Source organism: Suricata suricatta, chromosome 17 (assembly GCF_006229205.1).
Source record: "Suricata suricatta isolate VVHF042 chromosome 17, meerkat_22Aug2017_6uvM2_HiC, whole genome shotgun sequence".
Taxonomy (NCBI): domain Eukaryota; kingdom Metazoa; phylum Chordata; class Mammalia; order Carnivora; family Herpestidae; genus Suricata; species Suricata suricatta.
In genome coordinates, this window is record NC_043716.1 from 16,815,375 (window position 1) to 16,824,777 (window position 9,403).

A 9,403-nucleotide genomic window follows, 5' to 3' on the forward strand; every position below is an offset into this window, starting at 1 on the left:
CCGCGAGCCCGCCCGCCGGAAGAGGGGGTGGAGCCGCGCCCGCGCGGTCCTAGCGCCCGCCATTGGCGCCTCCAGCCACTTCGCTGGCTCGCGGCTTTGGGATGGGCGGACGACCAGCCTCGTGCCCTCCGACGCGTACGGGCTCCTCTGTTCCCTTCGGAAGAGAGACTGTGGCTCCGTTTCTCCCCAGGGATGGGGGCGGGGGGGCTGAAGCTGGATGGGGCGGTGGGTCCTGGCGGCCGGACTGGACCGCACCACAAAGGTTCGCTTCTCCCGAGTCTGCAGCTTGGTCGCGGGGGCCACGTGTCGCCCAGGGGCCCGGACTCCAGCTTGCAGGTGCTAGGCAGCCGAAGCCTGGCAACCAGATCTGAGGAGCTCGGCTGTCGCGGGCAAGCGGTGCTGGGCGCTGGGCCAGAGGATCCTCGGCCCCAGCCTCAGGCTGCGCCCACATTCCTCGCGGACCGAGGCCCTGCCCAGCCCCGGGGGTGTCGCCACCCCCAACCCTGAAGAGACCACATTCTAGGCAGGCAGCTGATGTTTTTATTGGCGCTATTTCCCAGTCATCTGGAAAACTGGTCTGCTGGCCCAGCGAGCAACCCTTTCTCCCAGCCTGCTTTGGGGGGGAATGGCTAGGATGAAGGGCCACCTTCAGCAGGGCAGCAGGGATCCCCTCCGCAGTAGACACTGTGGTACCCTTGGCAGATGCGTTTCCAGTCCACAGGGGAAGGAAGAGCTCAGAGGTTGTGCAAATCCGTGCCTCAGGATATCGGGAGTAGGGGTAGGTGGCAAGGCTCCCTGCCCTAGGCAATGCAGAAGCTAGGCGGCCAGAATGGCCAGTCCAGGCAGGAATGGGCTTGTCCTGCTCCAAAGCAGAGCTGCTCTCCCAGGGGGCACCAGCGACTTATTTTCTAACTGGGCTGGGGGAAAGGGCAGGATCTGGGTGGAGCCACAGCCGCCTCCAGCTTTGTTTCTGCCAAGAGTCTGGAGACCACCCTGCTTCCCAAAGTTAGGTCTGGTTTCCAGCTCTAGCCAGACTGGTCCCCTGGGGACATCAGCTTAAGAGACAAGAAGGTGGGGAGGGAAAAGAGAGCTGTTGTGGGGGGAGGGTTTGAGGTTTTCAAATCCAGGGCTGAAGGGGAGTGGTTGCGTGGCTAGTTCTTAATACCCCGTTAATGACCATTCAGGGGGCTGGTGGGCACAGTCTTGCTGCAGCATCTGCACATTTCAAGAACGTTCAGAGGAGAAGCAACATCAGGGTGGTCCAGGTCCAGAAGTGTATCTGGGTGCCTCAGGGTGGGACTGACTCATCCGTAAATGCTGGAGGGTACAGAAACTGCTGCAGCGACCCAGAGGGCAATGCTCTGGCAAGGGACACCTACTTCTGCTCCCACTCCCACACTGGGCCCTGGACTCTGGACCCTGGCAGGCCAGAAAGAGAGATTCAGACTAAACTGGACTGAAGGTAGGAGAACCCTGGGAGGCACCGGGGCAGGCCTTCAACGAGACCCAAGAAGTAAACGCCTTTGCTCTCCCCAGATAGGAAGCTGTTTTACCCTGTAGCTTCTGCTGTCATTTATCTGGGGGCTTTTTGGGATTGGGGCTGTGACCACTGGGGATGGGAATGTGGGCAGGGGTCGGCTGGATTAACCCTCACGTAGATGAAGTGGGAAAAGTTATAATAACTCACGGCGAACAGCCAGTAGAGTGTTGCCATGGCAACAGGACACAGACGTCACAGTGTAGGGCTGCGTCTCATCCAGCTGCACTGGCCGAGGAAGTCCAGCATGCTCATCCCTTCTTCCCAGCCGACCTCGGGCCCCTTTGCCCCAAGAGTACACTTCACCGTCTGCCAAAGAGAATCCCAAGGAGAGAAATAGGAGGAGGACCCAGCCTAGTGAGCAACGCTCCTCCTGGATTGCCATACGGGCCCCATCTCAAGGTTCGGGACCCTAAACGTGATAACCGCAGACGGCCCATGAGCCTGCCCAACCCCTATCTGCCCCCATGGTGCCCACTAATCACCTGCCCCAATGGCTACCGTGAAGGCATCCCCACAGGCCACCATCACTATCTTGATGTTCTGCAGGCCTTGGACTTGACAAGGTGCCCGGCTAACCCGGCGGGCATTGGTGCCCAACTGCCCATGCTGATTGCTGCCGAAAGTGTAACAGTTACCAGAGGCTGTAGGGGAGGAAAGAGGAAAGGAAGGAAAGGGATGCCTCAAGTGAGATTCCAAGGAGGCCAGGAGAGTCCGCCTGTGGCCTCCTGTGCCCAGGTCCTACTCACCAGTTACAGCGGCTGAATGAGCAGTGCCCAGGTCCACACTCAGCAGGGGATCCTGATCCAGGGGTGCTGAACCTAGTGGTGTGAAGCTCAGGGCCTCTTCTACCTGCTGGTGGGGGGCAGGCTCCTCCCCCAGGGAGCAGTGGTCCAGGCCCAGCTTATTGAACCTGAAGGTGCAGCCAGAAGCCAAGTGTAACTGACAGTTTGTATAGACTCACCTGCTCCCAGCAATCTGAGCAAGAGCTGGTCACCAGGGGAACAGATCCCACCCTGGGTTGAACCCAGTAGTGCTCAGCGCCCCCCTAGTTCTGACACTTGGTGGTAGACAATGACAGATGTCACATTAGCAGCCAGGGAGGGGAAGGGGGCAGACTAGTTGTCCCAGTGTACCTATTTACCTGTTACTCCCACAGGCCAGGGCTCGGCCAGGCACAGTGAGGATCATGGAGGAGTCAATGCCACAGACAACCCGCTGGGCTTCCTGTCCTGGGGGTATGGACACCTGCTGGGGACAGCTGTGGCACTCCCTGGTGCCCAGTCCCAGCCGGCCTACAATGAGAAACCAGGAGGGGGCTGGTTTGAGTTTTAGGGTTGGTGATGCCAGGATGAGGAGTCACGGAGAAGAGGTAACAGCCTGAGTGAAGGCTGTGCCCTCACCCTGAAATGCCCATGCTTGGCCCCTCTGTGGTCAAAACCCTACTGTTTCTTAAGACCCTATCCATATGCCACCTCTGTCTCCTCCAGGAAAGTGCCATGCCATTCCTTGGGTTCTCACATCTCTGGACCTTGGGGGGAGCCCTCATGCTGTCTTTTGTCATAGGGAGATGTCATCCTTCTCCCCCCTAGAATGAGTCTGCCAGGAGGTCAGAAACCCCATGTAGGTCTTCTCTGTTTCAAAGCCCAGCGGTACTGTCTGACCCAGAGGGGGGCCACCAGAAATACTATCTGATGAAAGAAATCTCCCTCCCCCACCACCTTTACATCACAAGCACCTGAAGGAAGTGACTCTTTTTCATCTTGTCTCTGCACCCAGCCCCTTGGGGGCTCAAAGTCAATGTGCAGTAAAGTTTTATAAATGAGTAAATGAATAAAGTTGAAGAGAAAAGAGGGGGAACGAGTCATGGGGTAGGAGGTGGGTATGAAGGGGTACAAATGGCCAGGATGCTGTGAGATGCAGCCTAGAGGCTGAAATGGGGTGGGGAGCTTACCACCATCTCCACGGCCCCACGAAAATAGTTCTCGCTCTGTGGACAGTGCCAGCACGTGAGAGGCCCCGCAGGCCACCTGCACCATCTCATAGCCCAGCAGGGCCTCCACAATGGTGGGCTAGAGGGGGAGGGGAAGGAAGCAAGAGAGTCAGCAAGGGGCCTAGACCAGCTGCCTGGCCTCAGCATCCCAGGTAGGAATGAAGTTGGAAGCTGCAAATTCTTAAGAGACGGCTGTCTCTTTAACTGCCCTCCCACCCCCACTGCAACCACTGGGGAAGGCTGGTCTTTCTGTACTTCCCCTGGTGCTGCCCAGGACAGGTGCAGCCTGGGAGCTAGAGGGACCTAGCTGCTGGGGATTCCCTGCCCCAGCCTGGTGTCAGCTCTCAGATGTGGGCTCCTTGCCATCTCCCCACTTCGTCCTCCCCAAGGTACATGCAACACCCACCTGGCTGATGTCATTGAGGCTGCCATGGCCAAGGCACCCGTTACTGCCACTGCCGAAGGTCATGATGATACCTCGGTCTGGAGAGGGGGGTGGTGAGGAAAGAGAAGGGAGAGAGAAGTTGGGTTGTTTTTCCAGATAAGCTAGTCCATGGTTTGGAGGAACAAGAGAAAGCTGGAAGAATGGGACAGGAGGTAGAAAAGGAAAGGCAGAGGGGTCTCTTCTCAAGTGTGTGACTTGGGACAAGTGACAGTCTCTGAGCTTTGTTTACCTTTTTTTTTTTTTTTTTGAAAGAGAGAGTACGAGCTAGGGAGGGGCAGAGAGACAGGGAGAGCTAATTCCAAGCAGGCTCTGCCCCGAAGCAAGGCTCCATCTCACCAGTTGTGAGATCAATGACCTGACCCGAGATCAACAATCAGGCGCTTAACCAACTGAGTCCCAGAGGTGCCCCTTCTCTTTGAGCTTTAACATCTGAGCTTTCCAGATCTCTCTCTCTCCAAGCCTCCCTCAAATGAGTACAATATATAGTAACTACCTGGCCAGGCCTATTGTGAAGGGTAAAGAAGAGTGGGTGAGTAAAGCATCTAGTGTGGAATAAAGATAGAGAGGAGTTATTTATTAATCGAGTGTGCAGTTTGCAAATGACAAAGCAATGAAGGAAGCTGCCGGGGGGGGGGGGGGGGGGGCTTTCCAACCTCCCGTGAGGGACTCACCAGTCAGACAGGCTGTGAAGAGGTCCCCGCAGGCCACATGTTTGATAGTCACGCCCGACTGGCCCTCCAGGAAACGGGAGACGAACTGGGGCTGCTGCTGCTCCAGCGCCCCCGGCAGGAGCGCACCCCCTCCGGGGCCTAGGGGCGGGGCCTGCCAGAGGCCGGGAGGGTGTGGGCGGTGCCCAGGCTTCCCCGAGTCCCCCTTACAGTCTGGGCCGCCCCAGCCCGCTCACCTCCCACAAAATGAGGCGCCCCGAGCGTGTGACACCCGCCTTCTGCGTGCGCCCGGCTGCCACCTGGACCACCTCTGTGTTGAGCATCGGTAGCCGCAGTGGGGTGCTGAGCCCGCTGCCCCACGCGTACACTGACGATAGCGGTGGCGGAATGGCCGGCCTTGCGGGTCCCCGGGGTATGCCTGCGGGGACAGTGCTTCAGGCCTGTTAAACTAGTGAGAATGGCTTGGCAGCCTTGGGCACCGGTGGGCGGCTCGGACTTACCTCTGCAGCGGGCGCCTGTGGTCCTGCTCCCTGTGCTGCCCGGAGCCATGGGTGGCCCAGGGACCAGGGACTTCTCTGCCCTGTGGGTCAGATGGGTGGGGGGTTCAAGACATGGACCATTCCTGGCCCTCCCACACTCAGGAAGGGAGGACATAGCCCGGAGCTCCCTCTGCCCCAGGCTTATTGTGCTCCTCCCTTTGGGCGCCCCCCTGGGCCCAGAGCCCCCCTCCCTCCTTGCACAGGCCTCCTCATGCGGATGCTCCCCAGGTCTGTGTGGAGGTTGAGGAGGGCCCGGATGCAGAGGGGCTGTGCCATGATGTGGCTGAGCGGCGGCCGCTGTGAGGGCTCCAGGCTGAGCAGACTCAGGACGAGCTGGCGCAGCTCAGGGCTGTACCGGTCAGAGATGGGTGCAAAGGTGCCACTCATGATCTTCAGCACCAGCGCTGGCAGGTTCTGTGAAAGCACTAAGTGTGAGGTTGGCCACAGCCAGAGCCATGCTCTTGGGTGGCCCACCCCGAGTCTAATGGGTGGTCATAACCCTGCACTTAGAACTTTCAGTCTGATGAGGGGACTCCCAGTGATACAGTTGCTGAACCCTGCTTTCAAGAACTCCTGAAAGGGGGAGCTTCAGTTATGTCTTCAAGGACCCTAGGTTGTTGGGAGAACTCAAGTCTTGCCCTTAGGTGGGGGGTCCCTAATATGATGGGAGAGCTCTGCCCTCAGGAGTCCTCAGTTTAGCTGGGGAACCCAAACCTCAATCCCAGGAACCCATGGCCTGAGGGAAGCCACAGCCCTGCCCTGGGCTAATCTACCAGTCTGATGAGGGAAACATAACTCAGCCGAAAGAGAAGAAATAAGAGGTGGTTGGAGCCAAGGACTTCCTGGGGAGGGAGGCAGAGAGGTCCTAGTTGTCCCCATGGGGGTAGTAACTCACCGCAGCCTCGAAAGCTCTCTTGAGACTGGCTAGTTCATAGAGTACACAGCCCAGGGCCCAGATGTCACTCTTCTGGTTGTAAGGCTTGCCCTCACACAGTTCAGGGGAGATGTAGCATGGAGTCCCCACCACCTGCAGGAGGGAGGAGGGTATTACTACAGTTTAGGGTGGGAGAGGAAAGGCTCTGTCCAAGGTCCACCAGGAGACAAGGCGATAGCTTCTCCCCAAAGTAGGCCCAAGTGCTTCTTCCTGCAGGACCACCTAGCCAGGGCCTCAGGGCCAAGGTCTTGTGGTGGGGAGGGAGTTGGGATACAGAGTGGGCCTTGGCCCTCAAAACCTCCAGCACCCTTGAGGTCCCCTCCATGCCCAGGCACCGTGTAGGCCTTGCTCTTGCTGCTAAGGATCTTGGAGATGCCGAAGTCACCGATCTTGACAACCATGCGGTGTTTGTCAAGAAGGATGTTTTGAGTCTTAAGGTCCCGATGCAGGATGAGATGGGTGTGCACATGATGCAGCGCAAGCAGGATCTGCACAAAGAAGTGCAGGATGGTCTCCTCTTCCAGCAGGGAATTACAGCGTTTTTGGATGAACTCAGCTAGGGTGCCACCTGCAGCCACAAAAAACCACTTAAGATCCAGGCCTCCCCATGCCTGGGACTCTCCTTTTATGAAACTAAGCAGCCCCGACAGGGCAAGGACCTCCCAGCCTCACACAACTGGAGTGAGAACCCTATACTTCTGACCCTCCGTCAAACTCATTCTGAAGAGTGAAGCTGGCAGATCTGTGTCTGCCTGTCCCAGAGATGAGAGGCCCTTGGAGCCAGGACAATGCAAGGAGGCTGGCCCACCTGGTGCATATTCCATGGCAATCATGAGGGCCTTATCCTCCAGGAAGTTCTCATAGTACTCAATGACATTGGGGTGATTGAGTAGCTTGAGGACCTGGCACTCATTTTGGGCTGCCTGCCGCTCTTCCTTGGTCATCTGCTCCACTGGGATCTGCTTGATGATCACCAGCTTCTGGTCAGCCTTGCGCAGGCACAGGTGCACAATCCTGGGGGCACAGAGTACAGGGGTGGGTACCAGCCAAGCCTCCAGCCACACATCAGGCAGGGCAGACCTGGTCATGGGATAGTACTTAGGAGAGAGGAAAGGGAACCCAGACTAAGAGGTCATCTAACTAAATGCACAGACCACTGAGTTTAGGAACAGGGAGAATCCACAAACTCTGTGTGAGACCTTGGGTAAGTCATTTAACTTCTTTGAGATTCTATATAAGATCATCTACAAGATGATCATCTAAGTGTCAAATCTGTATTTGATATAATATAATATCTCCCCTCTGAGACCAGACTCACAAATCCAACCACCTGTTTTGCATCTCTACCTAAATGACTTAAATGAATCCGAAATTTTAACAAAAAAATCAAAATAGAACTTTTGATTCCTGCCCCCAAAACCTTTCCTTTCTCAGTCTCTTCCATCTCAGTAAATGACACCACCACAAAGTCAAGTCAGATACCTGAAAATCATGCCAAAACCTTTCCTCCATTTCATACTAACACATCAGTAAATCCTGTTTCTACCTCCAAAATATTGTGAACTCATCCATTTCCCTGATTTCTGCTACAACCCTTGGCCAAATCATTATTTACTGCCTAAAATCCTGCACGAGCCTTTAAAATGGTGCCTTCACTTTTGTCATCCTCAAATCTAAGTTCCACACAGCAGCCTGAATGATATTTTAAAAATGCAAATCACATCAAGACCTTTCTGCTTACACATCTTCCCTTTCCACGTCAAATAAATTCAACCCTTTTACCTGCGCCCAGAAGGCCATAATCTGGTCCCTGCCCTCTGTGACAATCCCATTTTACACAGTTCTTTCCCTTGCCCACTACATTCCAACTTCAGTCTTTTTCTCAGTTCCTTGAATACTCTGAATTCTTTCCCACGTGAGGACCTTCCCATATGCGGTTTCCTCTGCTTTAAAAGCTCTGCCTTCACCTTCGGATTACTGGTCTTCATTCCTCAAGTCTTGGCTTTAAACTTCACCTCTCAAAGAAATTTTCCTTGACCATCCCAAGTAAGTACTGCCTGGTGTATGCTATGCTCGCAGCTTGTTAGTAACTGCTTTAAGGTCTTGTTTATTGTATGATTTTCCTAGTCTATAGGCTTCGAGAGAGACAAGGCCGTGCCTATTTTGGTCTTTACAGTATATTTGGCGCCGAGAGCCAGGCTGGCAGAGTTGGCGCTCAGTATTTGTTGAATGAATGAATCCGGCATCAAACAGAACTCTGCGGGGGCGCAAAGGCTTGTTGGGGGCGTGACCTCCTTAGAGGCGGAGTCCGCCATCTGGGACTAGACCGGAAGTCTGGGCGGTGCTTTCCAAGTGTGCGCTCACGCTTCGGGGCGGGGCTAAGCAGGTAGCAAATTCGCGGACAGAGTTGAGACTTAGTTTCCCTCTCCCCGACCAGTTTCCTTCCCCAGATCCCTGGCTCACCCGAAGGCACCTCGTCCCACCACTCGGATCCGCTCGTACTTCTCCATCTCATTTCTCAGTCACATTTCCGGAACCCCCCCAACACACCCAAACGCGGCGCGTGCGCGTACCCGCCCACCCTAGGGCCACGCCCCCTACGTTGCAAGATAATTGCGGGGTGGAGCAAGTGAGATTGGTGTTGATTCTGCCTGGTATCTGTTTTGTGCTGTCCACGGCGTGCTACCAGCCGCGGTCCGCAGTCGCTTTTTCAGGGTCCAAGGAATGGAGTGTTATGCCTTGTCTTGGCGCGGTTAGCGATACGGTACCAGCCACTTCCCACACACATGATGGCATCCAGCCCTCAAAAAGCTTCCTTAGACAGGAGGGGTGCCCTGCATAACCGCGTGAGAGTGGAAAGCGAGGACCGACCTCACTCAGCCCACCTCTTTGCCCACTAGTGACGCTATTTGGAAGGGAAAGAGCACATTCTCATTGGCACGCAAATGATCAACTACCAAAACTGTACCGAGAGCGTCAGCACTCTCGGTCTGTGGGGCAGGGAGGAAGGTTAGTTGAGTTTCGTGTTTGCCTAGGGAGGGACCGGGGAAACCCCGAGCTGTGCAAGTTGATTCACCTAGGGTGGAGGAGACATGGTCTCCAGGCCGTCCCGACCAGTAAGCACCGCGCTCGTCAGTACTTTCAACTCCCCGTCTACACATACAACTTTCCCTCAGGTAATCTGCCTTCAACGCTCAACTGTAGGGAGATTCTCGTTGCGGGGCAGGGGGAAGATGAGAGGGAAGTGGACCACTATCTGAAAGCATCAGAAGGAGGAAGAAAGGGAG

At 55.7% G+C, this 9,403-nt stretch overlaps 2 protein-coding genes across 6 annotated transcripts in view; both read right to left on the reverse strand.

The window, feature by feature from the left end:
• TRAF4 (TNF receptor associated factor 4) overlaps nt 1-451 on the reverse strand; it is a 6,311-nt gene extending 5,860 nt beyond the window's left edge. The window contains exon 1 of the mRNA XM_029928930.1: nt 140-451. Coding sequence (XP_029784790.1) covers nt 140-451 — 312 coding nt within the window. The remainder of the gene's footprint in view (nt 1-139) is intronic.
• Nucleotides 452-520: 69 nt separating this feature from the next.
• Nucleotides 521-8,677, reverse strand: NEK8 (NIMA related kinase 8). Of its 5 annotated transcripts, none has more exons than XM_029928399.1 (15): nt 8,580-8,677; nt 6,925-7,130; nt 6,452-6,684; nt 6,078-6,209; nt 5,388-5,596; nt 5,144-5,223; nt 4,880-5,061; nt 4,647-4,797; nt 3,937-4,013; nt 3,492-3,609; nt 2,682-2,769; nt 2,287-2,450; nt 2,023-2,181; nt 1,688-1,846; nt 521-1,317 (listed from the first exon to the last, which is right to left on the reverse strand). In XM_029928399.1, the coding sequence occupies exons 1-15, from the start codon at nt 8,624-8,626 to the stop codon at nt 1,289-1,291; spliced, it is 2,034 nt and encodes a 677-aa protein (XP_029784259.1). In that variant the 5' UTR covers nt 8,627-8,677; the 3' UTR covers nt 521-1,288. The 5 variants fall into 5 exon arrangements, with proteins under 5 accessions (XP_029784259.1, XP_029784260.1, XP_029784258.1 ...); XM_029928400.1 differs by having other exon boundaries at nt 2,039-2,181; nt 2,682-2,832; XM_029928398.1 differs by having other exon boundaries at nt 2,682-2,832.
• Nucleotides 8,678-9,403: the final 726 nt, after the last annotated feature.

Excerpts from the sequence above, each read along its gene's own strand:
- NEK8 (XM_029928398.1), bottom strand. The coding sequence starts at position 8,626 with ATGGAGAAGTACGAGCGGATCCGAGTGGTGGGACGAGGTGCCTTCGG. Across the intron at positions 7,131-8,579 it reads GTGGGACGAGGTGCCTTCGG|GATTGTGCACCTGTGCCTGC; the intron begins GTGAGCCAGGGA and ends CTGTGCCCCCAG. Across the intron at positions 1,318-1,687 it reads CACTCTACTGGCTGTTCGCC|CATTTACGGATGAGTCAGTC; the intron begins GTGAGTTATTAT and ends TGTACCCTCCAG.